Consider the following 26842-nt stretch of genomic DNA (forward strand, 5'->3'; position numbering starts at 1 on the left):
ACACCTCTCTCATCCCATTGGTGGGACAAGAGAAAAAACATCTCAGAACATCTGTGTCAGTGTTTTGAGAACTCAAATCTTATTTACACAACAGTCCTTGACAGAGAAAAGTTTCCCAAAAGACTTTCCTTTGGGAAACAGATCAGCCACTGAGAGCCTGAAACCCTCTCAGGTTCAGAAAATCATGTCCACGCAAGTCAAATCGGCAAATTTTAGGTTTAAGCCGTTGTTGAACTGTCAGTTTGTTGCTGTGACAGTGTTTGGCAGTGGGCAGTGAGATTGACATGGCCTGGGTAAAACTGCACTCAGAATGCCAAGCAGGCAGCAGGTGGATAGCACCCTCTGCTTGATGGCCACTTCACACTGCTCCTGTTTGCATCATTATAGAAATGCTGTTAGCAAAGGAGCCTGTTCAGGTGAGTGATTTGTACTGAATAAAATTTGGAATTGAGAATCCAAACTTAGACCGGGGTAAAAATTCAGTAGACCCTGATAAACTTGGCACTGCTCTGGATAAGTGATTATACCCAAATAAGTAATGTATTCTGCTACTGTGAAAATGTTAGAGGTAGCAGTTTTTTATATTGCCTGTGTGATGTGCAGTGTGGTGATACCTTTATGAAGTTTATTGTATCTTAACCAAAAGACTTAAAGCATATGTTCTCTCCAAGTTTACAAATTTGATGATATTTTGGCATACTTAGTATTATTTCTAGCCTACCAAAAATAGCATATGCATATAATGAGGTAATTTATTTTGTAATTCTATCATCTCTTTGGTAATTCTGCTATCTTCTTTTTTGTACAAGTATGGCTCCAGGATTTCCCATTTCATTTTAGCAATATAATGAATAAGAAACAAAAAAGCACATCAAGACAGATTTCATAAATTAATCAAATGGGGGCTTGAGTTCCTACCGATAGTGTTAGAACTGTTTATTTTCCCGTTGTGCTGTGTTCTCTATGTGTGTACTGAGGTAATTACGACAGCGGTGAAGGAATTGCTGTGGGTGACCTTTGTCCCTGCTTTGTTGGTGAAAGAGTCAGGTGTAACACAGGCCTGGAGTACTGATTTAAATCTCTGGGGAGTGTGTGACATACTAACCTTCCTTGCAATTAGGTCTTCATTTGTTGTTGTGGAATATCTTACTGCTCCACTTCCTTGCATTTTAATAGCAGGAAAAGGTATATTGGAGGTGCACAGCTTTGAAAAGCCATGCAAGATACTTTTGCTTGAAATAGTTTGTCTTGTTTTGTACTTTTTCCCATTCCCATGATGACTCTTTCACAATTGTAACTGTGACCAACTGTAGGTTCACTGTGTGCGTATTTGTTTGAATCATTGCTTAAAATAAAATGTTGGTGAAATTTGCTAACTGGGGATACAATATAAATATGTAAAAAAAATCGTTAAACTGTAATTCTAGGATTCTAATTGCACTTTTCAAAGATTATTTCAAAGCACTCTGTTAGAACTTGTCCATAACATGGAGTATAAACTCCTGCTTCATCAGTCTTTCACTTGCTGGCCATGGGCCTGGAAAGGACAAACAGCAACTTGAGCATTGAATACAGCTGAGTGTTGGACAATACAAACTTGACTGTTCTCAAAATTAACAGTCTATTTATACAAAAGCCCAAGAAAGAGACAAAAAACACACAAGCAAAACCCAAAACAAAAACAAATACCTCCACAATAACCAAACCAAAACAGCACCAAAAAACCATGAGATGTAACATTCTATCAAATTATGGAAATTAAATATAAGTGTCTGTAGCATGGCCCTTACTTGGGCATTGTACACAGGCTGCAGCAAGGGAGGCTTTCCTATGGGGAGGAAAAAGGAAACTTGCTGTTTCAACAAGTAATTCAAACTTGTATTCTTGTTTTTGTCCCCTGGTAGAATGATGAAAATGTGTCACTCCAGGACATCACATTCTCAGTTCCATCAAGTCCAGAACCACAAGAACCTGAGTCAACTTTTAAGGTAAATTACATTGATTAACTCTAAGGAATAAGAGATGCCAACCTGTTTATGTTTAGAAAGCATACCCAAAGTCTGTATGTTACTGAAGTACTGCTTCTTTCTTTGTTTAAATGCTAACCTAGGTGAACCCCACAAAGTCAGTGGCAAGTTTATTGTTTTAGAATGGGTTATTAAAGGCAGAAGAAATCACAATTGGTATTGCAAAAGGGATCATCTTTCATAGTTGCAGACTGGTAGTGTTGTATTTTCTGTGGTGGTAAGGTTCTGTAGCATTGCTTGGCTCTTATTGTAAAATCACTATACAGAGATCACTAATTCTGTACTTATGGGAGGGAAACAGTGCTTGCTAGAAATATAATAGGGCTATAAATACTTCATGAGGTTGAAGAACACTTAAAATCTAATGCTTGTTCTGAGTTCAGTAATTTCTGTTTTTGATAAAGAGGACGTCAGGTAGTGTTTGCTAACTAGGCATGTTCATCTACATAATGTCACTTGTTTGCACAGCAGATGAATTCCTGCTGCAAAAATGCAGCTGATTTACTTACCCTGGAAATTTAGTGGGTCAGCTGACTGGCGTCTTAAAAAGACTTCTAGTCAAATTTCTTCACTCTTTAGCCTGTGTGCCTGCAGCCCCTCTCTCTGTGTGACTGGGAGGAGGAAAGCATGTTCTGTGTCACTGCCATACCTGCAGGCATGTCCTGTAGGGGTGTTGCTTTAGATCATGCAGTCCTTATAGGAAACCACTGTTCTGTTGCAGATGGATGATCTGCTGAACGAGATCAGGCAGCTTAAAGATGAACTGAGGAAAAAGGATGAAACAATCAACCAATTAGAGCAACAGCTTGTAAGTATAATCCAAAATGTTTAGCAAAATCCCAGATATGCACTGCAGAGTGCAACTTCAATAGGCAGTACTGGTGAAGGCTTTAAGAGAGCTTAGCTATTATTTTCCTGCATTTTCACTGTAACAAAGGTAGGTTTCAGTTCCCAGTTGTGCTCTTGGGATCTTTAATTCCATAATCTGGTCATTATTTTGTGTGGCACTAAGCAAGGATGTTTATAATGCTGTTGAAAGTATTTAATTTCCAGAACAGTTTTGAACATAAAATTCCAGAAGCTGCTCAAAAGTAACAGTGAAGAAAAGATAAGGCTACACTTAAAGTATTTTAAAAATGGACAAGGATTGGGCCATTCTGCTTACATTTTTTTAAAGTTACTGTTTTTTTGGGTTTTTTATCCCTCTCCTTTCCTCTACTGTCCATTATCTTAATGAAGAATTACACCATAGAATTCAAAGTTGAGCAAAGTAGTATTCTAAGTTGATTCTAAGTAGGTTTACAATACAGAACAAGTTTACCAGTCAGATTAAATCTGCCAACTAAGAACAAGTTGTGGGGGCACTTCATCATAAATCAGGTTCAGGGAGACACAAGGCCTCAAGCAAAAGTCACATGTGTCTTTTACCTTTTTGCTCTTGTTTTGAGTTTGGATTTTGCCATGTATATCTTTGCATTTGGTTCTGGTAAATTCTGCTGTGACAATTCTTGTAAAATAGCCCCACATTTTCAGGCCATTTCAAGCTGCAGCAAGGTGCTACAGGCAGGGTAGATGAGATGTCACGAGGTGCACACCATACATATTTATTATAGCTGTGAACAATACTTGTGTCACCATAATCTCTAATGAAATGTTAGACATGTGCTTTTGTCGGTGTGTGCAGTAAAACTGAGTTGTGGCCTTCATCCTCTCCCTCTCTGGCTTGGGAACATTCCCTCTAAAACAAAACTGAAAGATGAAGATTTGGCATTTGCTCTGCTGTTTAAACAGCAGAATCCCAGATCACACAATACCAAACCAAATTACCTTGTTAGCATTTTGCAGTAAGTGTTGGGTTTTGCATACACTTAGTCCTGCTCTTGACAATCAGCCAAAAGTCCTTGAAGGAAGTTTCTCCTTCCCTGCTCAGTCATGGACCTGATTTCTGGAGTAACCTGGAATTGGTGCAGCAGACTAACTGCTGTAGAGATAGGCAAAACTTCACATTTGTAATGACTGAAAGATGACTTGAAGAACTCAGAGCTTTGGAAGTTTAAGTAAAAAAACTCTGTCCAAAAGTCAATATTTATTTTGGGTTACTTCTCAATATCCTTTGGGAAAAGCAGCAGTTGTGCAGCACTGGAAACAGTGGTTTCTACAGTTTAATCATATTGTGCTCTACAGTCAAGTCATACATGATGTTTGAACACTGGGCCTTGTGGGCTCAGTTGGTTAATTTCTAACTAATTCTTGTTTCTTCTTCTCTTTTTGGGGATGATTAAGGCCACTAGATGTAACTGCCAGAAGGACAGTCAAAAACCTCCAGGGGCAGTGCGTGCCTGTGCCGATAAATTCACGCAAACCTCCTGGAGGAGGAGTTCTGTGAGTAAAGTGGGCCCTTCATGCTCGGGTACCTCTTTCCGCCTTTCATTTTCCACTTCTGTAACCTTGGCTCCCACACCAAGTCAGCCTTGTTTAAGAGATTCTGTGCTGTGTGTGAGTAGTGTCCTTCCTGCTGGGCAGCACTTGCGTTCTTTTGCAGCCCTATTATGTAAACAAATATTACAAACATTTATTTTAAATAATTCAACTTTAGAAATTTTCTCTTTAAATAATCACCATTTGCAGTATTTAAGTTACAGTCAATCCAAGCTGTATATCTAGTCACACTTAAGAGATTTTCTTATATCCTGACTTCAAAGTCATAGGTATCTCTTTGGGATTTTTCCTGGTCAGATTTTCCTTGTTGATGTTTTCATATTTTTTGAGGAAAAGAAAAAGTGTATTCTAAGTTTTGATGCAAAAGTTAATATTGTTTAATATTTCTTCTTATTATTTTTTATAAATAATTAGAATAATTAAAAAAATAATTGTGTTAAAATCACTTTGACAAAAGACATTTTCACTCCCATTTGTTGTTGCATGGATCACATTTGTTTCCACTGTGTACAATTTACATTCTTCATGAAACACCAATAGAATATTTAAGATGGGCGAGGGACAACATATTTGAAATTATATAATAAGAAGAAATTACTTTTGCTAAACAAAGCTTTTGTTAATTACCACCAAATAGCATGTGGATCTTGAAGCTACTGCTCTAGCTAGAAAACATAGGACATTTTATTAAAAGGTTGGATTTTTTTCTTTCTTTGTTTTTATCCTACACCGAGTTGCTTGATGTAAGCTTGTAATAAAGATGAATCACCCCTGCTACCCTTCTAAAATTGCTCTTTTAAATATATAGCACTAGGGCAGAGGCACCACTATGCTGTATGTTCACCAGTTACTGGCAAGCAGCCTTACCCATGTCTTCCAACCTCCTTCTTTCTGTCTTATAAGAACCACTGTCATAAGATTATAACCTTAAGTAGCTTCTGGGTTGCTTTGACACCTCTTCTCTCCCACGTACATGTAACATCCTGGTTCATCCCATTTGTTTCTTCTCCTTTTACTTTGGGGCTTCTGAGCCCTTGCATTGTTTCTTTTTCCCAATTTAATTTCATGTGTTTGCTGTTCATCGGATGTCTTTGTGCATTCATACTGTTACAAGGTTAGTGTCTGTTGTTTCCATCTTCTTTTTTTTTCTAGCCCATTTATCATATGGCTTCAGAGACAAGATTAATAGTCTTGGAAAGTTAGTTGCTAACTACACAAGTTTTAGTTTGTGCAACTTGTGGCATTAATTGATATGACAAAGTTATTGGAGAAGATGGGGAATTTGAGTTGCTGTCTCAAGCACAAGGAGTCACTCAGCACAATTGTCTGGTTTGGGTCAGGTTAGCCAGTATATTTTTTTTAAGTTACATTGTAATTTTGTTCAAAAAGACGTTTTTTTTTTTGTCAGGAGGAAGTTTGTGTTAAGGGACAGTATCTTGAAGAAGTGCTGAAGGAAGCTGTGCTGTATTGTGGTTGGGTGTGTGGATATGTGTATATGATACACATACACATTTCTAGGCATATGATCATTATACCTGCACAATCCAAACAATTTGGTACTTTTATCCATGTGCAAAGTTTCTCATTAATTTGATAAAGGACTTAGGAAAATACATGAATTGTTAACAAATTCTGAAACTATGCTGCTTTCCAGGACCTTTTGATAGCTGGGAAATTTTGGGCAGAATGCTTTGGGCATGTTTTTTGGATTGTTTCAGCATCTTCACATGCATATTTGTAAGTTACAGGCTTTCTGTCAGCTAGCAGAAACAGGAACTCTGTAATGTGGGTTTTCTTCAAGGAGCAAATGGTCTGCCTGGTGCAATTAGAATTTCAATTCTAATGGTCAGACCTCAACTTTCTGATTTAATGCTTCCTTTGCTAACATGCATTTGGATGCTTCCTCACATGTCTTAATAGACATGTAAATGTATAAAATAATTTTTGATTTGTAACCTAATAACAAAAAACATCTGTTGCAATAGAAAGGAGACATTCAGCTCTTATTTTCTTGAGGTAAGAGTATAATAAATAGAAGGTGACACCTAAGGAAGACATATTCTCATTACTCAAATCCCAATAGCCTCTTAAAGAAATGGTTTTGCTTTATTAACATTCCTGTTCAGTTTAATGGTCATTTAATATAGAAAACTGATCTAAGAATAAAGACTAAGAAAAATCATGGGTTTTGGTCCTATATGTGGTATAAATAATGAAATAATGTTTATTAAATTATCAGGTTTTTATGTAGACTAGGGTTTTTTATATATATATTGACTAGCTTTTTTATTTTTAAACCAAATTTCAATTGAAATCTTGGCAATGACAGAATGGCTCCTTTGAGGCATCTTAGGTTTTTGCTCTTTTAAGCTTGTTAATAATTTTCAATTTTGATTAATATTTATCTATTTCAGTTTTTTCTATTAGTGTTGATGCCAGTCATTTTAAATTATGGAGGATATTAGGTACTTCAGGTATCAAAATTTTCAAAATTAGTGTGACTGTTTATAAATTCTATATATTCTATAAAAATCAGAACTGATTCAATGTGTTTATTCTTTAGGAGCCAGTACCAGTCTGGGAACACAGTGATTTAGTGTTCCAAGGAATACTATAAATGCTTACTGAAACATGCTTAACAAACATTGTTAATGTAGTGTGTCATAAAGAATAGATGCTAGAATGCACTAGGAAGCAGTGTCAGTAGAAAGGAGCTATTTCAGTTAGGAATTTAAGACCATATGAATTGCAGCAATTCAGCTGGCCATTTGAAATGGCTGGTATTTCTGATCAATTCATTGTTCTGCCATTAAATAAATAAGTGGATATCATTACAAGTATTAGTTTTTAAAAGTCATGTTCACATATTTTCTTTGTTATTAAATATTTGTAGAAAATGGCCCATTCTAATGTGGTTATAAACTTGTCTGGTGTTCTCTTCAGGGACCACAGTTTTTCAAAGTGATTTTAGATTTTTTCATATTTAAATGTAAATATGTACATAAGTGGAAGTTGTGTAACTTTAACTTAATCCTTGGAACTTAGTGCTCACATAATAAAATCCAGGGTCTGGAAAGAAATATTTGGGAAATTTGACTAATTAAAAATTAATAGGTAGTTACTTACTGCCTGTCTGCTGTGTCTGTGACCTGGTATTTTTTCTAAGTGTCCTGGCAGGATGCTTAAAATTTAGGTAGCTTCTTATTGTTTGTGTTTTATTCTTGGTTAGCCATCCTTGGGATAAAGGCTTGTACAAATATTTGCTGGCAAGGTAGACCATGACATTCTCTTGCACAGAATTCATTCCATTTAGTGTGTCTCATGATTTTACTGTCATGGAAGAAAATAACCAAACCCTGGAAGAAGATAAAAATTACTTGAAGAAATTAATGTTAATGGACAGCTTACAAGAAGGAAAAACTTTATTATCCATTGCCACACTTGACTTGCAGGCTTTGCAGGATATTTGGCTAATAGTAAATACTGATATTTTCAAGACTTTGAGGGTAAAGGGGTTAGAAGTCAAGTTTTTGTCAATAAATCATTTGGTTTCTTGGGCTGGAAAGGATGTTCGCAGATACTGAGGAGTAAGTGACATTCAAGCAAACTGCAAAGTCCTGAATTTGGTCCAAGATACCTGCAGAAGATTCTGGCCTGTGAGGACCAGTTCCTCGTAGTTGCTGGTTGCTCTTCCACTCCCTGGAAGAGCAAATAGTGTGTACAGTAAAAGCTGGGTGTTTCCCCTTGGTAACAGCTCACAGTGATGAGAATGAGCTTTGCTGCCTAAATGTGTGTACAAGTTAATTCTTGTCTCTGCTAAAATGACAACAGAACCTGTCAATTTGTGTGGGAGCGTGCATGATCTTGTTCTTTGTTCCATCTTTTCTCTACTTTTGCACTGAGATATTCTTTGCCTCTCTTCTGAATTTTGTTTCAGTTTGTCATTCCTTTCACGTCAGTTGTTTTGATGAACCTTTGTAGTCCTTTGTCTTTGTGTATTGTTGTCCTTCTGGTTTTAGTCCAGAAGGTTTTTAATCCAGAAGGTTTGATGTCCTTCCACCTAAGCCTTAAACATCCTGTATGTGTCATCTTCACAACCATTAATTTAAACTTGCAGCTTTTGAAGTTCAGTCACTGTATGTGTTCATCTTCACATCCATCCTTGGTTTCTTTCACTCTCCAATGCTCTGCTGTTTGCTTCATGTTCTTATGCATGTACTTGGTGAAACAAAACCTTAGCTGGACTAGGTGGTCATACTGTGAACATGTCTCTTGTGCTGTGACTGTGCATGACATGTAGGGACTACACAGTAAAGAGATCCTTGAACCCTTCTTGTTGGTTTAGTGTAAAGCAGCACATAACACTAGGTTGGTGATGCTTTTCATCTGAATACTTCCAGAAAGAGTATTGCATGTCAGAACTGCTCATTTGTGCTCTCTTTCTGGGTACTAGGTCAGTAAGAGAAGATTGCTGCAGAAACATTTTGCCTCGGTATTGAAGCCTGTCATTCTAGGTTTGTTCATGATGTGAAGCTCTGAGTGTGTATGAGACAACTAGCAGTGCTTGGTGAGAGGCAGCAAAAATAATCTCCTCATTGAAGTGCTCAGAGGCTCCAGTTGTATGAATTTAAAAAAGGATCTTTGCTGTATTTGTAATTGTTTCTGCAGCAGAAAAGGCTTTTTAAAGCGGTAGCAGTTTTGCATGTTGGTGTATCCTTGGGAAAAGAACTGGAATATCTGGCTGTTGGGCTAAAATTACTGTGCAGCAATACCTTGGAAATACTTTGCTTCTCCTTTTCTGGCAGAAGCAATTGCTTATGTTCATGTGATTTCTTATTCTAAGGCTGAAGTCTGCTCATAACTAACAATGAAAAACTCTGGCCTTAGTCTTAATAGTAGCATTTAAAAAAAAAAGAGAAACAGCCACCAGGCTTTCCCAGTGCATTTATAGTCAGAACTTCATAAAGCATTTGGTACAACATAAAGCAATAGTACAATTCATCAGGATCTCAGAAGAACATTTGTTCTTCTGGTTTGTAGGCTGCTTTATCTCAGCTGCTCTTATTTTTCCACTCCTGAATCTCATGTTGTTTTAAATTTCTCTTTGGGGATTCCTTTGCTATTTCACAAATCCATTATCTGGAAAATAAGAGGAATGGGATTTAAGGGTAGAGGCTGGATGCACATAATAGCTGTGGGGAGGGACTGTTCAAACTGCTGTCTAACATTAAAGTCTTAGTGGACAAAGTTGCTTCAGAGCCCAGAATAATTCCATCAGATTTTTTTTGTTTGAGTTTGGTTTTTTTTAATAGAAGTTGAGGTAAGTCATGTTCTCATCTTTCAATTCTAGAATTCCTTGCTTGTGAGCTTTATAGACATTGTAATAATGTGATTAAATAAAGTGGTGATTCAGGTTTTTCTTCTTTCTTACTTTTGGAAGAAAATTGCCACATTATCTGAGTATTTTGAATATGTACCATCATCTGAGGAGATGTGTTTATTAGTGTGTTTCTTTTTTCCTCCCCTTTGGATTTCTTGGGAACCTCAGTGCACATTGGAGTAATAGGAGATAAATCTGAGTTGATGTTTAAAGGAGAAAGCTTGGTAAATTTGTTAGAGTTTTAAACAATAATTACTATTAAAATGAAATTAATCTTTTTGTAAAACAGGCATATTTGCAGATACTAAATCTTAATGTGCTATATCAATGGGATTGGTACATTCTTTATAATTTTTATAATCTGTTTAAGTCAACTCTCAACACGTTCCCAGTGCTGTATCTGCTGATCCTTACTTTTTAAATTGATGTTGATTTTAATTACTTTCTTCATTGTACAATTAAACAACTGTTGTTTTGGGGTATTTTTAGAAAAAAAATATTTATTCATCTTTTAAAAAAAAATCTGGCATTTATTTGAAATTTACCTACATGAAGCAATGTCAACTGCAGCATTTGGGTGAAGGGGATTAAAATATGCCTGGAGACCAGTTCAGTTCAGCAGGCAAAAGATTCAAGGAAGTCACTTGCATTTTCTTAATTTATCTCTCCAGTCAGAGCAATGATAAAATACTGTGAAGAATTTTTGAGAAGACTGTACTTAGTGCTGTGCTTTGAAGTGCTAATATGGATGCTTAAATATTTCTGGAATGTATCAAGACGTGTAAATATTTCTTTGCCTTTACAATAGTGTCCTAACTGTTATGTAGCTCAGATGGCTTGTGCTTCTCTTAATCTCTCTTTTCAGAGAGTAAAAGGGAGAGGATATAAAATGGTCACCTCCATTCTTAACATGTTAAAAATTTCAAAGAAGTCTGGAAAAAGCCCACTGCCAACTCAGATGAGTCTGTGCAAAATCAGACTTGTGCTTGGTGATAAGGTGCTTTCTCCTGTGTGGAGATTCAGTTATGTTTAGAGAATGGAAAGAGTTTTTCTTGGTTTTCCAGCACCCTGACACAATTTTGGATGAAATGTGAGCAAACATGAAAAATGTAGTGTTCTTTTGTATCGCACTATGAAAATCCAAAGCGTTTGATAATTTTCTTATCAGTCATTGATGCATAAATTGTGTTCTCAGGATTATTTATGTATTTAATGTATGTACCTATTCTATGTGCTGATGCAGCACATTATATTATTTTGTCACATTGCTTGAATGAAGCTAGTAGTGTTCCAGCACTTACATGCAGCAGTCTAAAAATTGTGATCTTAATGTTCCACTGATGGAGGACTATAAGAACACATTAGGTAATCAATACCTCCATCTAGAGATAATCAGACTGAAGAACTTATTTCATTCTTCCCCTTAGATTTTGCTGCAATAATTGTTTTATCTCAGCTTCTGAAGAACAATAAAGGAGTCTTGTCAGGCTTTTTTCTTTATTTCCTATTCTAGATGAAAAGTGTTCTGACTAGCAGATTCTAAGACTTGGTTAAATGTAATTGTTAAGTTTCATCTTAGCAGCACTGAAACCTGAAATAATGCTGGCTAAAATCTGATTAGGTAAGGATAACTGGAAGATCAGGGAAATGTTTAAAACTCTCCTAAGACAAATAAAAGCAAAATATTTATAGAAATAATGTGATGTTTAACATTGTTTTAAAAGCAGCATGGAAGTCAAATACTTCATTATTTACAGCCATGGCAGTGTGATCTGCAGCAGAGACTGGAGAGGAGGGGCAAACTGGGTTCGTGTTTTCTGTCATGTGGGTGCTGTTCAGATACCTTCAGCCTGCTGGCTCACAGAGTAGTCACAGTTTGTTGCTGTTGGTCAGGAGGCAGTGGGGCAGTCATTACTGTAGTACCAGTGTTACTCAGAAAAGCAGTTTTCAGCCACTTAAATGGTAAAAGAATTGTAAATACTTAAACCTGTCCTGGTGAAATAGGAAATTAAGATTGTGTTGTTTTAAGAGGGAAGTTGCAGCTTGGATTTGCAAAGGTAAGGATGTGGGGAAAAGGAAAAGTAGTAAGAAAATTACTTTTTCTTGTTTTGAGACTGTAGCAACCACAGTGTGTCACACTTCTGGTTATTTGAGAGCTCTGACAGGCAAACCCTGCACTGCATGGATCTGCATAGTTCCCTGATCCTCTGACAGAAGAGTCAAGCTCCAAGAGCAAAGTGCAAGCAAAACAGTTCGATGTCACCTCTTCTCTTCCACAATAATAATACTGATGAAATTGGAGTAAGGTGGCCTCTAAAGCACCAGGACTTGCTGGAAAATTTGTTTCTATGGATTAGAAATTTTTGTAAGCTAAAGTTGACCGGTTTTCCACTAGATTAGAACTAAGCAAGCTACTACTTGGTAGCATTTCTAATTGGAGGCATTTCTGAAATACTTTTGAAAGCTGTAAAAATACAATTTTATCATGTGTTTTTAATCATTAAAGGCTCAGCTTTTGTACTCTTCCCCTAAAACTATCTTAGAAATGTATGCTTATATATTGAACAAAAATTGGAGGTATTTTGTAAGATTTCTGACTAGTTTAGGACATCTGGGCTTTGGTAGCGTGTAACACTTGCTTTTACAAAGTGGAACAACTGAAAATATAATGATACCTTTCTGGGGCATAAAGAAAAAGAACAGTGTGGCTTTTTGGTGTCTTGTTTTTCCCTGTTCTCTTTTTTTATTATACTTTTCCCCCTCTCTCTTTCTGCACAGGGTGGGTATTCTGCTCCCTCCTTCTCTCCCTGGCAGGGCTCATTCCAGGGCATCCCTCGGAGTGTTCCACCGCACCGCAGACAGAGTGAGTCTGTACCTCTCACTCATCTCCCTCACCGTGTTCCAGTAGAAGCTTCCCCTTTGCACGCACTGTTCATCTCGTAGTCTCCTCCTCTCTCAGGCAGATCTCCAGTCATACACGATAGTCTGTGGCTAACAAACTGCTTCCTTTGGCCAGCGTACGAGCAGCTACAACTTATAGTTTTATAACAGTTATTAAATGCCAATAGACATTCAGCAGTTCTTCAGGCAAACCCGAGTAGGCCCTTGTTTCCAGTCTTGTCTTAACATCAGTCTTGCTTGCTGCATTTCCCTGTTTCCCATGGCTGTGATGCTCTCTGCTGTCCGTGTGTGTTCTGTTCGCTCACGCGTCCGCACGCGCGTCTCTGGGTGTGTTCATGTGAATGCATTGTGGTTGTACAGAAAAGTGTTGGTGGGAAAGTGTCACTTGCATTGTCTCTCACAAAAAGTTTTAACTTTTCAGAATGGCTTCCCTCAAACTAATTTCTTCCCCCCACCCTCCGGTATTTGTTGTAAAAAGGCTTCTCTTACATTGAAGTGGCTGTTGCCCAACTTGCATGATTTATTAACGTTCCTTATGTGCTAGCTACAATGTGGGCTGATGTAAGATGCATTTGTTCACTTGGCTTGGATCTGCAAAACAAAAGACAATTGCTGATTTTAAAACTGTATGCTTACGTAGACATAGAGAAATGGTAAGTCTTGTTTTGTGCTTTGGTATTGCATTTTGAACAGATAAGTGTTTGAAGAAATATAACTACTTCATAACGCTAAAGTTATATTTTTTAAATGTACTGTAATTTGCAAATTACAGTGCCTTGCAAAGCTCAAGAGTGTATTTGTACAAGAAATAAAGGAAAATTATAGAAACAAAGTAAGATTTCCAGGGCCAATGGAGATCTGAAGAGTAAGCTATGCCTTGGAAAACTAAGCTTACATATATTTCACACTACAATGATCCTTATATCAATAACCAGAAAAAAAAAAATCTAATATTTGAAAACTGTGCTTCAAATACTCTCTTGATATTTCTGTGACAATATTAATGTAAAAAACTCATCAGGAATGCACAGCCTGTTTCATGGGCTTTTCTCTGTGCAACAAGGGATGTGCTTCATTTTTCTGTGGTGTTTGATGTGGGACTCTGTGTGTGTAATGAACGTAGAACCCCAAAATCCGATGAGTGTGCCTTCTGTTGCTGCGTGGAGGGGCCAGCAGTAGCACAGCCTGGGTGATTCACTGTCCTATCAACAGACTAACTTCAAGGCGATCAGTTCTAGACCTGAGGATCATATAAATGTTATGGTTTTGAGGTTTGGTGACTGGAGAGTTGGAATGGGAGGATGGTGTCCCAGCTACCACATGAGCCTCTGGTGTCACATCATTCACAGTGGCTGCTTAGCTGAAGAAGAAAACTTTGCTTGCCAATCTTGATAGTTTTCTGAGCCTCCACCTCATCCCTCAAATAACAAGGGTGGCCTCGTATTCGGGATTCCATAGTAAACTTTTATTACTAATGCAGGTTGGAATTTTTAGTATGCATCTCATATATTTTTATATTAAATTTTATTCTTTTATGATTAATTTTTATTTTTTTTTTAATTTTTAGTATACATTCAATGAACTGCTAGTAAAGGAAGTAAAGTAAATGAAAATGGGTCCTTGACTAGTTAACCTAAATTGTAACTAATGTATTGTCTAGGAAAGTAAGTTTCCACTAGTGGAGTGTTCCTAGCTTTTTTCTTTAAGCCTTAGGTCTACTCTATAGAGCAACACTGGGAATTAAAATATGGTATAAATTAGAAGGCTCCTTAGACATTTTTGATGAAACTCTTGAAAAAATCAATGATTTATCACTGTGTAAACAGTTCTGTAAAGTAGAACATTACTGGAATGGTCACTAGTATCCTTCTTTCCCACTTGGCTCAGTGGTTTCAGTGTTCTGGTTTTTGAGCTTATATGAAATGCCAAATATGGGGTTTTGAGGCAACTGGTGAGCTGGGCATCACCACTGTGTGTAGGACAGCCTGAAACACTAATGTCAGTGTTCTTTTGCAATAATGCAGAGAAGGTGATGGAAACATGAAGTAGTCTCAGATTTTGTCTGATTATGTTTTCTGTATAGACAAGTCAAGCACTTCTTTCCTAACTTCTGAATTCTGAACCTAAAATATCATCTCTGCCTGTGAATTCTGCAGGTTTCTTCACTGTGCTATTGATAGCTGATTGATACATAGATCACTTACAGGCACTGTAGATTATAAGGGTGTAAATCTGTAAACTGTTCATATTACAGTGTATAAACAACTAAAAATAATTTCCCTCCTTCTGTACAAGACAGGAAATATATCTCTGCTGGGTAATATTACACTAGTGCAGGTTTATGGTTCTCTCTAAGCACCAATGTCACAATGTCAGCACGCCTGCTGCTGAACTTGCCTCACTGCGCTGCAGTACACTTCAGCGCTGGATGTATGTTTTTCACATTTAATGACAATTAATTTTTAATACTTCCACATTTATTAATTTCACGTTTTTTCACCAGCCTTGGAAACAATTCAGTGCTTTGTGCTTCATAAACACTTTGATAACATACATTGCTTTTCTCATTTTAGGAATAAAAACCATATAATTTTGTTCCTGTAATTCTGATGTGTCTAGAACTAAACTCCTGTGTAATGGTCATTTATTTTTCTTTTGGTTATAGGATATAAGCAAATTTTGATGACATCTCAAACTTTGTTCAATACAGTTAAAACCTTTCCAGTTGTGTTCTGGAGCTTTAATGATGTCTAGAAATGTATAGAAATAAACATTTTGAATACTCATTGGTAAGGAAGCAATCATGAGTTTGTGTTGTAATACAAGAATATTTCACCACCTTCTCTAGGCCCCTTAGCCCAAGTGCTTCTCCACACAGAAATGGTGATCAAAACTGCTTTGTTATTCAAGCATTGCAGTTGTTACATCTCCACTGACTGTGCATGTCCTGGAAGAAGCATTTAGACTTTTTGTATGTCAGTATTGCATTGTAAGGAAAACTACTCTATGCCAGTGACTGTAAATCAGATCCAGGCTGTGCTTTTTCATGCATTTGCTTTTAAACAAAGACACATTGCTCTGAAATGCGCTGAAATGTTTCCAAAGCTTTATTGACTGATACAGCTTTGTAGGGTGTACAAAGTGTTTGTGTTAGAACCACTTTGCTCTAGAGCATTAGCTGGGAAGTTCTATGACAAATTATTAAAATCCTGGAATCATTACATTGCCTTTTTTATGTAATTATTTTTGCTCCAAGAGTGTTCAGCTATATGAAGAAGAGTCTTTTAGGGAAAACTCCTTTCCTTCCAACTTCAGGACTTTCAGGGTCAACTATAAGAGAAATGTCTCTTGTACCTAACTAAATTTATGTTTGCAAAAAACACCTTGATTTTGTGTATGGTCATATTTATTTGCTTCCTGCATATAAATCTATATTTGTGGATGAAATAGCTGGCTTGATGGAGTTACATATTACTTGAAGAAATTTTTCTTTGAAAAAAAAAATTTTCTACGTTGGAATTTCTGTACAGACTGTGCAGGAAAAAAAATAATGCTTTGCCACATTACCAATTATTTTACTAGCCTCATGGCTGTGGTGAATGATGCTTTAAAAAAAATACAGTTGTTTTGTTTCATTACTTGAACTCATTCTCCATACTGCAGAATCCTATATTTTAATGCTGAAATAAGGATATAATATAGCTAGATCAAAGGGGAAAAAAAAAAAAAAAGTTCAAAAAGAAGGTATTAGCAAATGCTACAGGTTTAAGGTGTGAAATGTTGATGTTTTCCAGAGGTGGAAAATGAGAGCTGAGTGATGCAGCCTTTCAGCAGGGCTGTGTCTGAACAGGCTGTTGTTTGAAATGATAGCTTATCCTCTGCCAAGGCAGTGACAGGAAAGATGCCAGAGCTGATGAGGAAACGAAAGAATTGCGTAGTAGAGTTTGTGGCCCTTCCCTTCCACCCCTTTCCAAAAAGAACCTGTAGTAGTCATCTCTTCCAGCTCGTGGGTGAGTTGCTAGGAAGATGAGTTATTGAAATATGGGCAATATGATCCAAGGATGGAATGCTGTGCCTTTAATGACCTTGCTATTCAAGGTTAGATATTGAACTTACATATGCATGGATGCAAAGGTTTTTCTTCTATATAGCTGTAATAATACACACAAATCCTAGTTGCAGTTTTTGTAATGTGAGAGATTAACTGCTAAGAGCCTTGAAGTCATAAGAGCAAAGGTATTCCATGCAGGTCTTGCTATAAATGTTTTTGTACTGCATTACTTAAATACTGTTGCTACCTTTGTTTCTTGAAGGAGGATTAAAAACCACTGGGGCACATGGTAATTGCAATTGAAATGTTGAAAAGTTGCAGTTCTGTCATGGCAATTGCTCATTGTTTTGTCTTGGTCCTCTGACATCATTGTCCTTGTCTTTTTCTTGTCTCTGCTTTCCATTATGCCATTGGCAAGGAGTTGAGAAGTTAGTCCATTACTTCTGTGATAAAGCGTGGTACAGTACAACTTCAGATTTATTCCCATCTCCCCCTCACACATTTTCACTGTTGGGTTTTTTCTTTGCCCTATGCATGATGCATGTCTGTGGGAGATGTGCATGCAGTTCTTGGATTTTCCATTGCATTGCTTCCCTCCTTCCTCAAGATACTGCAGGGAGAAAATGCCTTTATTTCATTATACAGAGGTATTATAAAGGGAATCGAGATGGGGATCAAGACAAACAAAGCAAAACTGAATGCAGTTTTCAGCTAATGAATGAATATCACTGTCACAACCACATTTTTGACTTTAACAGTCCATTTAACTTCTTTAACAGTACAACATAATATTTCAGTTTTCCAGCACACAGCTAATACAACCTCAGTAGCTTGATAACCACTGATAATAGTGGTAATCCTCGTCGTGGATGTCATCTTTCTCTGGATGATGTAACAGCCAGTTTTGCTTGAGAGAAATAATAGAAAAATCTCTTAGGCTAATGAGGTAGGGACTGAATTGAGTAATTTTGAATAGTGCATCAATATTTGGAAGGCTTTTTCTGTACTCTTGCCAGTACAAAAAAATCTGTTTCTTTGTGCAGGAAAAAGAGCATGTGCATAAGGCACTTTGTCTAGTGTATTTCCAGTTTGAGCAGAACTAAGTGTCTTCAGTTGCATTGTACTTGAAATGTTTGAGTCCAACTTTGCATTTTAGGAGCATCCCAAAGGAGTGCAGGTGTTTGTCTACCTGCGTGTTTTCTTTATGGGACATAAATAGAAGTCTGGGTAGTATGGCAATCTGTTCCAAATCATGGTCTGTCCCACCCCAGAAATATTACCAGAAGTTCATTCAAAACAATGCAGATGATACCCTTTTTTTAGGACTTGCGTGAAATAAAATATTATGCCTGGAAGGCAGAATGCTTCTTTATCTTTTTCCTCTTTTATGTGATGGAATTCATCAAGTACTTCAGTCCTTCAGCTGGCTTATTGTTTTTACTAGTAGCATGGTCAGAATTTCAAAGACTTTCTTTGTAAAAGGAGAACTTGTATTTAATACAAAGATAGGCGCTGTGGGTGACAATAATGCAGTTGTCAGTGTTGGATACCTTGTGAACTGTTAGTGCATATTTTTCACGTGGCATATTGCTGCTTTTAGTGTCATTTTGAGTGTTAATGCATGTAGAAATTTGATGATATGAAAATCTCATTGTGATAATTGGACAGATCTTGAGTAGAAATAGACAATTAGAACACGGTACAGTATTTAAAACAACTGGGCAAAGATGATACCAGAGCTTTAGTGTCCTCATAATTCTGAGCACATAGCCATTTTCTACTTTAGTATCACTAACTTTCTAGGTAATAAGCTGCTTAGGCCTTTTAAGGTTATAAAAGATAACGAGGAAAACATGTATTTCACTATTTTTATATGTAAAATGCAAAATTGCCCAAAGGGAAGAGCTCAAATACTACCTAGCATTTGTCAGAAGAATTCAAATAGCATTATTGAAACCTTGATGGCTTTGTTGTACTTCAGATGTGTTTGTGTTTAACTCAACTTACCATACAAATTTGGTTTCTTCTGTAACTTATCAATTTTTTAATTTTGTTGATTAGTATTGCTAGAATTATTTGATATTAAGTTAGAACTTTTATTATTAGGTTAGGTATTTATCCGTGTTTTTGAAGACTGGCATCTAAAAACTCTTCCTAGTTGGGGGAGAAAAATTTTCTGACAATTATTTTTCCACATTTGACACAATACTGTGGGTTATAAATGTGTTAATTTTTTTTACTTCAAATGGGATTAAAAAATGATTTATTTGTTGTAGTATTTGCATGGGAATCAGGTACATATTGCTTTGTTTTCTGCATTCGTTATTAGCAGTTTTGGTTTTGCAGGTGAGATCTCAAATCAGTAAATCATTTTGGCTAACATTGGCCTGTCAGCTCCTAGACTGGAAGGATAATAACTTCTGTAACCCAAACATAAACACTGGAAAATGGAAAAACATCTGGAGGATTAATTTTATTTAAGCTCTCAGTGTATGGAACTATTCCTGGTGTTTAACATTTCCTTCCTGTAGGATTGTATGGTTAAGAAGGAGTCACAAAGTGAAGCTAGTTTTTGGTCACATAAGGAATAATATTTTGGTACTCATTTGACACCATTTTGGAGGCTTCTTTGCCTTTTTTTTAATCTTTTCCCTCTTTCCAAAATAATTATTGTCTGACTGCTCAGGATATTTGCCTTGCATATTTATCTGATAGCTGATGTCACTGGTCCAGATTTTGCCTTTCCTTAGAAGACAACTGTTACATTCTAAAGGGAAAAATTGCTCATAAATAAAAAATAGACTGAGAAACCTCGATTTTCCTCTCATTAACCATTTATTTATTTATTTATTTTCCTTGATGAGGAATTTTGAGGATTCAGTTTTCAGTAGTAATCCTGCCAGGGAAAAGATGAAAAACCTCTAGTCCTGAGATTTGCTATGACCATAAATGTGTAACAGGAATCTTGCATGCACAGCTATCACTGGATTCCTCTTGCTGACTAAAGAGCTAAAAAGACCAGACAAATAATGGGTTTTCTCTTTAGAACTTGTGACTAATTCAGGAGAGTGACTAAAATGACACTTGTAGTCAAATCTCCCAAACGAACATTGCTTCTTTTTTATTTACTCTATTTCACTAGTAAACAGAATAAGCCTGTTTACTGTGTGCATGCAACCTGACAGCTGGTAAGAATCCAGGTAGTTGAGTAATGACTAGTTGGTAGGACTTCGGTTCTCCTCCTTTGTAAAGAAAATGAGAAAAATAATCAAAATCTGCTAAAACTGTAGTTTAGGTTTTAATAGATTTTAAGTCTTTCCATGAATTACAGAATTTTTAGTATTGCTTCCAAAATGCTTCCAAAATCTGTATCCAAGTTGCAGGTCTAGGATGTCTTGTGAAGCTAGTACACCATTAATCTTTTAAGTCTCTTTACAGGGCAGAGCAAAGAGAAATTATTCAGAAGAGGTACTGGCAATTCTCTTGTCTGATGTGTGTCTGATTAGATTGTATCTTCTGATAAAATGTAAAATCTTCTACAGTTCTCTTTATCCCACGGTTATCAGTGGTAGAGTGTGGTCTCTACATTCACATGAACTCTGTTTATCAGCTCATTTAAAATCAGTTCAAGATAAAACAGTTGCCTAAGCTTAGTCAGTAGCCTGATTTAGCACATACTTCCACCAGATTTTCTGGCCTCAGTAAGTCAAGGAAATGGCCTCTGAAATGTTCATGTGGTCCATCCAACTCCCTGCCTGCCTGCACAGGAAAAGGGTTGGGGTGGTTGTGGTCAGTATGCAGTGAGTAGAAATAAAAGCTGGACACAGCTGTTGCTTTGGGTTAAGCACTTATTAGAATTGATCTGCACTGGCATTAATTCTTGAGCTGTCCTGCAGATTTGGGTGAAACCATCAACCATGCCTTCTTCATGTTTCCTTTTTAAGCCGATCTGTTTCTTTTTCCGTCTTTATGTTGTTGTTTATTTCAGTGCTGGTATATTTTTTCCACTTCAGTTACAAGTTCCGTTTGTGCGCATCCCACGACCCATCTTGTTTTGCCAAAGTCAAAGTTTTGATTTAAAAACCCAGATATTCAGCCCTTATCAAGCATCCAGTCAGCTCACGTTGGATTTTGAGTGTATCTGGTGTCTTCTCTGCATAATATATTCTTGTGTTATTTTCTCTTCAACAGCCTCAAGTACTACAGCCTTCCAGCAGCCTTCCCAATTCCACAGACCTCGCCCAGGGAAAACTAATAAAAACTCCACATATCGAGGCCCACAGTGAATATCATAAACCAGATCTGCATGACAGTAGAAATCATCAGAGTCCAAATGCTGCAAATGTCTCTCTCCCAAATAGCCTGAATGACATAAACTCTTTAACGAGCGTACAGTTAAACACAAAAGATGAAAATGCATCATATTTGGACAATTTGAAAAACAAAAACACTGAAGACCCTGGAGAGGTGGCTAATAATAAGAAAGGTACATTACCACTTCGTTCCCACTTTCATACCTCTACACGAGCTGATGCTCCAGAGGTGCAGACTGGATTATCTGTGAAAGGTCCACCCTCATTCACAAACCAGGCTTCTCAGCCAAAGACTTCGAGAATCGTGAAACCCCCAACTGCTTTAGTGCCTCCTACCATGGCCGTTCCCATACGATCTGCAGATCATTCCACTGCTTCCAAGGAATGTGAACGTCTACCACCGAGTAGTTCGACTCAGCCACAGCAAACATCTGGGCAGGATAATCTAAAGGTTAAACAGAGTCAGAAAGTGTCTAAACTTCGCCCGCCAACTACGTCCTTTGTTAAATCCAAGCAAGTGAGCAGTCAGAAATCCACACCAGTACCTCCAGAGCCTCAGAACACCTCCCTAAAGTCTAACATCCCAAGGCCACCAGTCCAGAGAAAGGAAAACATGCAGACACACTCGTCTGGTTTGCATTCCGGAGACAGCATGCCCCCTGGTCGGCACTCCCGCCTCCCGAAACCAAAGACACACTGAGGCCGCTCGCACATCTCACCGCACGATGCCACGCCCTTAGCCACTTCCCGTGTTGTGACTGCCTTGGAGCCTGCTCTACCTGCAGCCTGCAAATCCTGAGTCACTGTTCCAAATTGCATCTTCTTTGGGGTTTGCATTCTCCATCCTGCCGTGTTCTGAGGCTGATGTTATGAGCTGTTTCTCTTGAGAGTGCTTTATTTTTTCACTGGTCTGTAATAAAGATGGTATTGCAATCTTAGTAATTAAGCAAATGCTGAAGTCTGTGGTGACCACAAATGCCAGAATGCTGCACTATTTATTTCAGGATAGCAGAAATTATTTCATACCTCTCTGAGTTATTAGACAATGAAATTGCTGTTCTGTTTAACTTCTTGGTTCTGAGTACTCATTAGGTCAGAGTGGTAGAAAATTAGACTGACTAGCAGATGTTTTATTGGCCATAATTCTGACTCTGTATTCCAGAGGCCTATGCAAAAATCCTTGTATTTATCATTCTCTCAAGACTGTCATATTTAATGTTATTTAATCTGATGGGTTGGGTGGGTTGTGTTGTTTTGTTTTGCTGTAATCTGAAGTTGCTCTGTTCTTTATTTATCCCGTTTTCACTGTTCACAGACATTAGGCTGATTTCACAGGGTGAAACGAATCTTCTCACTTAAACATCCTCATTTGTTAAATGATTGTGGTATGTTTTTATTGTGTTGAATAGACACATTACCGGGTAGATTATTGAAATGCAGTGCTAAGGATGTTTATCCAAACCTTCCAATGCAGGCTCTTAGGAATTGGTAAGTAGGGAGCCTCTGGGAATAAGGGGTCCAGAACACCCATGTTGAGGTTGCACAACATGCATTTTAATTAATATTTTAAACTTTTATTGTTCTGCTTGTATTTATTCATTTCTGTTTAATATTGAAAGGCTCTGAAGTACCTGACTTGAAATTTTGCACAAACTTTGCCATATGTGTAAGAATTTGAAACTATTTTACAGAATAAAACTTATATTAAAAATGTAACTATTTTTTAAAAAGGAAAAAAAATAACCCCACTTATATGCTTTGAGTAATTCTATTATGTCCTAATCCAGAGCTGGTACTCTTAAGAGTTTTTCAAATATGTGTTATTTTGGGTTTTTTTAATTTGGTTTTGTTTTGTTTTGGTGTTTGTTTGGGTTTTTTTCCTTGTAATTTCTGAAGAAGTGCATGATACCTGGTAAGGAGCTTTTTGGGGAAATTAAGCATAAAAAAAAAAAATCTACATTTTTGTGCTCTCTAGGAGAAGTATTTTTTCTGAAAGTAGTCTTGGTGCACTCTGGGACCATGACACAAATGATGTGAGTTACATATGCGCATATCCAGTGAAGAGGCTTTCCAGAAATTTGATGTTATATCCCATCTCCAGTTCTTCCTGTCTTTCCCATGACTTCGGATGTTACTGGTTGAGTTCTTTTTTCTTCTGTTCTGAACGTGGTTTTAAGGACAGCAGCAGAAGGCTGTTGCAACAACTTGGCTCAGAATCTGTTCCTGAAGAGCACATAATCTCCATAAAATGCAACAAAGTGTTAGTTTGTTCTAGGCTCTGGCTGTAGGACATTGATACATTACAGTATTTTCTTTGAGAGAATTAAAGTGAGTAGGTGTAGACATTTCATAAATCAGTATTCAGATTCGATAATATAAGCCCTTTAACTGGGCATATCCTAATGGATACCTCAGTTGGGTGAAGGAAAAAAGAGTTGTCACACCTGAGTTTTCAATACATAGTTGATATTTAATAATTATTTTGGATTTCTCACACTGTAATTTTATTTAACTGACAATGAAGTGGAAAAATTAAAAGCTTGGGGGGGGAAAAATAGGTAGGGGGAGATTCTTTTTCAGAACTATTTACATCAGTCTGAAATAAGGGACCTGCAAGACTTGCTATGAACTGAGGTGATGACAATGTAAGCAAGACATAACAAGACAAATAATGTTAATTGTTCTAGTTGGTATAGGGTCAGAAACCACAACTTGAGATTGCAGTAACAGTTATGCTCTGCTAATAATTTAACTCCATGAAAAGCATTGAATTAGTGGTATTTAGTGTACGTATTTACTGAAATAAAAATAAAAAATAAATAAAACTCACTTTTTATATTCCCCAAAACTAGCTCCTGGCAGCTAACTGTGTTTCTCAGGAGTTTAAAGACTGCTGAGGGAATGAGCAGATTCCTGGTTCATTTTCTGGTCCATATAGATTTCTATGGAAGGTGTGTTTTTTAAGTTTACTTTCCTTGAAGAGAAGCTGATTTTATTGTTAGTTGTATATGATTTTCTGTAAAAATACAATTTCATCTAATGTTATTGCCAGAAATTCATCATATTCTGCTTCTTATTCTGGAGGTATTGCCAGCCTGATTTAGTGATGTTTCAATTTTTATGTTTACATTTAAAAGTACAAGTATCTATGTCTTTATTCATATCTGCACCTTTACTGAAAATTAAGGAGATGATCAAAGCAAATTAAGCCAATAATATCGAGAAGATCAAGGTTTTCATTAAAAAAACCAGTTCCTAATTTTTTCCAGAAGAAAATGTTATATTTATATGGGTGTGTATATAGGTATTAAAGGAACTTAAGTAGATTATAGTCCTTTTTTATAGCATTTCCCTGTTTTGTTCTGACAGATTAGTGAGACACTGAGCTGGAGCCAGCAGGATTTGATCATGGATGAGACAGATGCTAGCCTGGCTTGTGTTTGTGTTCAGCTGCTAACCTCGCATCCCTCTAAGACAACTGCATGATTGGGCTCTTCAGACTTTACCAGGGAAGGCTCTGTTGCATGTATAGTAAGTCCAGAGTATGGCAAAGCCTGTCAGGAGATGGGCAGCTGGGAGAGAAGTGGTGAAGAAGTGAGGTTTGAAGCATAACCTTGGTGAAAGATGAGGTTTGGGGAGTGCTGGATGAAAGGGCACTGAGAGTGCTTGTCAAATGGGATTAAGTGAGTATTTTCAGGTACCATATCTACCTTATGGATAGTGCAGATATATCATCAGTACTGGTGCAGATTATCCAAAATGTGTATATTTAAATATTTGATATCTTCAGGGGGTTTTTTAGGTTTATAAAACTGATTTTTTGCCATTTTTTTTTAATTTCTCATTCTTTTGTGCAATATTCACAAAAGTATTAAACTACTGTTCAGTATGTGTGTACAGAGGCAATTACGTGTTTTAACAGGTGAATAAACACAAAAGAAAAGAACAGAATTGCACTTTAAATGAGCGTTATTGCTTGGAGTTGTGCCTAAAATAATCTAGATGCCTCCTGCTGTGTGTGGCTTTTGTTTGAAACAAATTTCCCCGGTAGTGTTGCTGTTTCCAAGGTATTTTCACATCACTTTCACAGGATCGATATGCACTCTAGCATGTTTAAAAGTATTCATATAGTGTACTGAGTTTTTGTTGTGCAATGACCTTAATTTAACTGTGGAATTCTAACACTGATGTTACAGCCAGATCATTATTACCTTCTCCTTCCCTGAAGCTAGCACTTCCTACTGCCAATCAAAGCCAATGGCAAAATTTCCCTAGGACTAGCATAGCTCTTAAAGAATAATGGTCCCAGAATATGCTTTTGAGAAAAGAAGTGCAATATTATCTCTCCAACTTTCTCAAAATAATGACAAAGGCCCTGAAAATCCAAAAAATGACACAATTTTCATACAGTTCCGAAAAAAAAGGGTTCCTCAACTTTCCATCTTGTAGCAGTGAGAGTAGGCATAGCGACTAGACTGCATCATAGGTCAGTACAGTTCATTTAATCCTTGATCTAAATGCTGATTTGTTGTAACGATGCCTGAAAACTGAATACCATTTGCGTGATTTCCTTTGTTTGCATGTCACAGCCATATGCACATTCTAAAGTATCATACTGGGGTAGGTTGCATGTTGGGGGGGAAGTATTTCTGGTTTTGCACAGCACATAATCCTCTTAATACAGACATTTTCTTGCCGTACAAATGGAAATCAGTTCTTGAATTGGGCTTCCGTAGCTGTTCCTTATCTCGTTACAGAGGCTTTTTCTGAGCAGAGTGGATTTAATGTGACCCTGGTGGTAAGGCTCAGTAGTCATCTTACAACTGTGCTATCAAGGAAATTCAGTCACTGTTATGGTAAAGCTGCTCACTGCCTACTTAATTGTAAAAGCACCACCAGAAAACCAACATAACTCCTGTGTAGCAAAATCTTCAATTCAATAGTAGCTAAAACAAGAGGTATCCTTACTATCTGCTTTGTTGTTTTTGGTTTTTTTAACCCAGGCCAGAGTAAATACTGTATATTGGAATTTGCTTGTAAAGTTGATTAAAAAACCTGTATGTAAAAATTCTTTCCTCAATGTTGCTCTAGTGAATAAAAATTAAAGTCATAATTCTAATAAGTATCTCTTTCTCTTGACTATTCACTTCTATGTTTTTTCGAGTCATTGTGCAAAATGTAGACAGAACTGTAGACAGAAAATCTAGGGTGACAGGGAGATTAGGCTTACACTTAGAGAGTGGATTTTTTCCTTGGAATTGTCTCTCTCCAACAGAAATGGCAGGCTTTTAGCATGAGACTGTTGTTAAAGGAAAAAGAAAAGGAGGGGGGGAAAAAAACATAGAAAAGCTGAACATTTTAATGTATTGATTGCAGATGAATATGGACTGACATAGCTCGTTCTTAAAGGTATGTTATGGCACCTGTAGTGCAGTTAGGAAGAGTTAAAATCATTATTGTAAGAGTCTTTCAGAGAGTTATTTCACCACAGAAGTCCAAATGAATACAACATGTGCAAATATGCAAGTCCTAATTGTATGTCAGTATTTTGCCCATGGTTTGAATGGTTTGCTGTTCTTGAGATGAAAGGAAATCTGCTCCATTAATTAATCTGACCTATTTCAGTCGATGGAAGTTCAAGTTAGAAATTATGATCAAAAAGGGAGGAAAATCCTGTAGTTTGAAGAAAGAGCATTTTAAAAATACTGCAGGCAGGCACTTGTAATCTTTA

General features: G+C 37.0%; 1 protein-coding gene across 5 annotated transcripts in view; it reads left to right on the forward strand.

Moving 5' to 3' along the window:
- Positions 1-26236, forward strand: part of CCSER2 (coiled-coil serine rich protein 2) — a 62056-nt gene extending 35820 nt beyond the window's left edge. For 3 of the 5 annotated variants that reach the window (XM_058840792.1, XM_058840795.1, XM_058840793.1), the window contains 4 exons: positions 1905-1988; positions 2749-2835; positions 4311-4409; positions 20990-26236. In XM_058840792.1, the coding sequence (XP_058696775.1) occupies positions 1905-1988; positions 2749-2835; positions 4311-4409; positions 20990-21811 (1092 nt within the window). In that variant the 3' untranslated portion in view covers positions 21812-26236. Of the gene's footprint in view, positions 1-1904; positions 1989-2748; positions 2836-4310; positions 4410-12624; positions 12710-20989 lie in introns of all 5 variants that reach the window. The other 2 variants (XM_058840796.1, XM_058840797.1) reach the window with 1 other exon arrangement.
- Positions 26237-26842: the final 606 nt, after the last annotated feature.

This window comes from Poecile atricapillus, chromosome 6 (assembly GCF_030490865.1).
Source record: "Poecile atricapillus isolate bPoeAtr1 chromosome 6, bPoeAtr1.hap1, whole genome shotgun sequence".
Taxonomy (NCBI): domain Eukaryota; kingdom Metazoa; phylum Chordata; class Aves; order Passeriformes; family Paridae; genus Poecile; species Poecile atricapillus.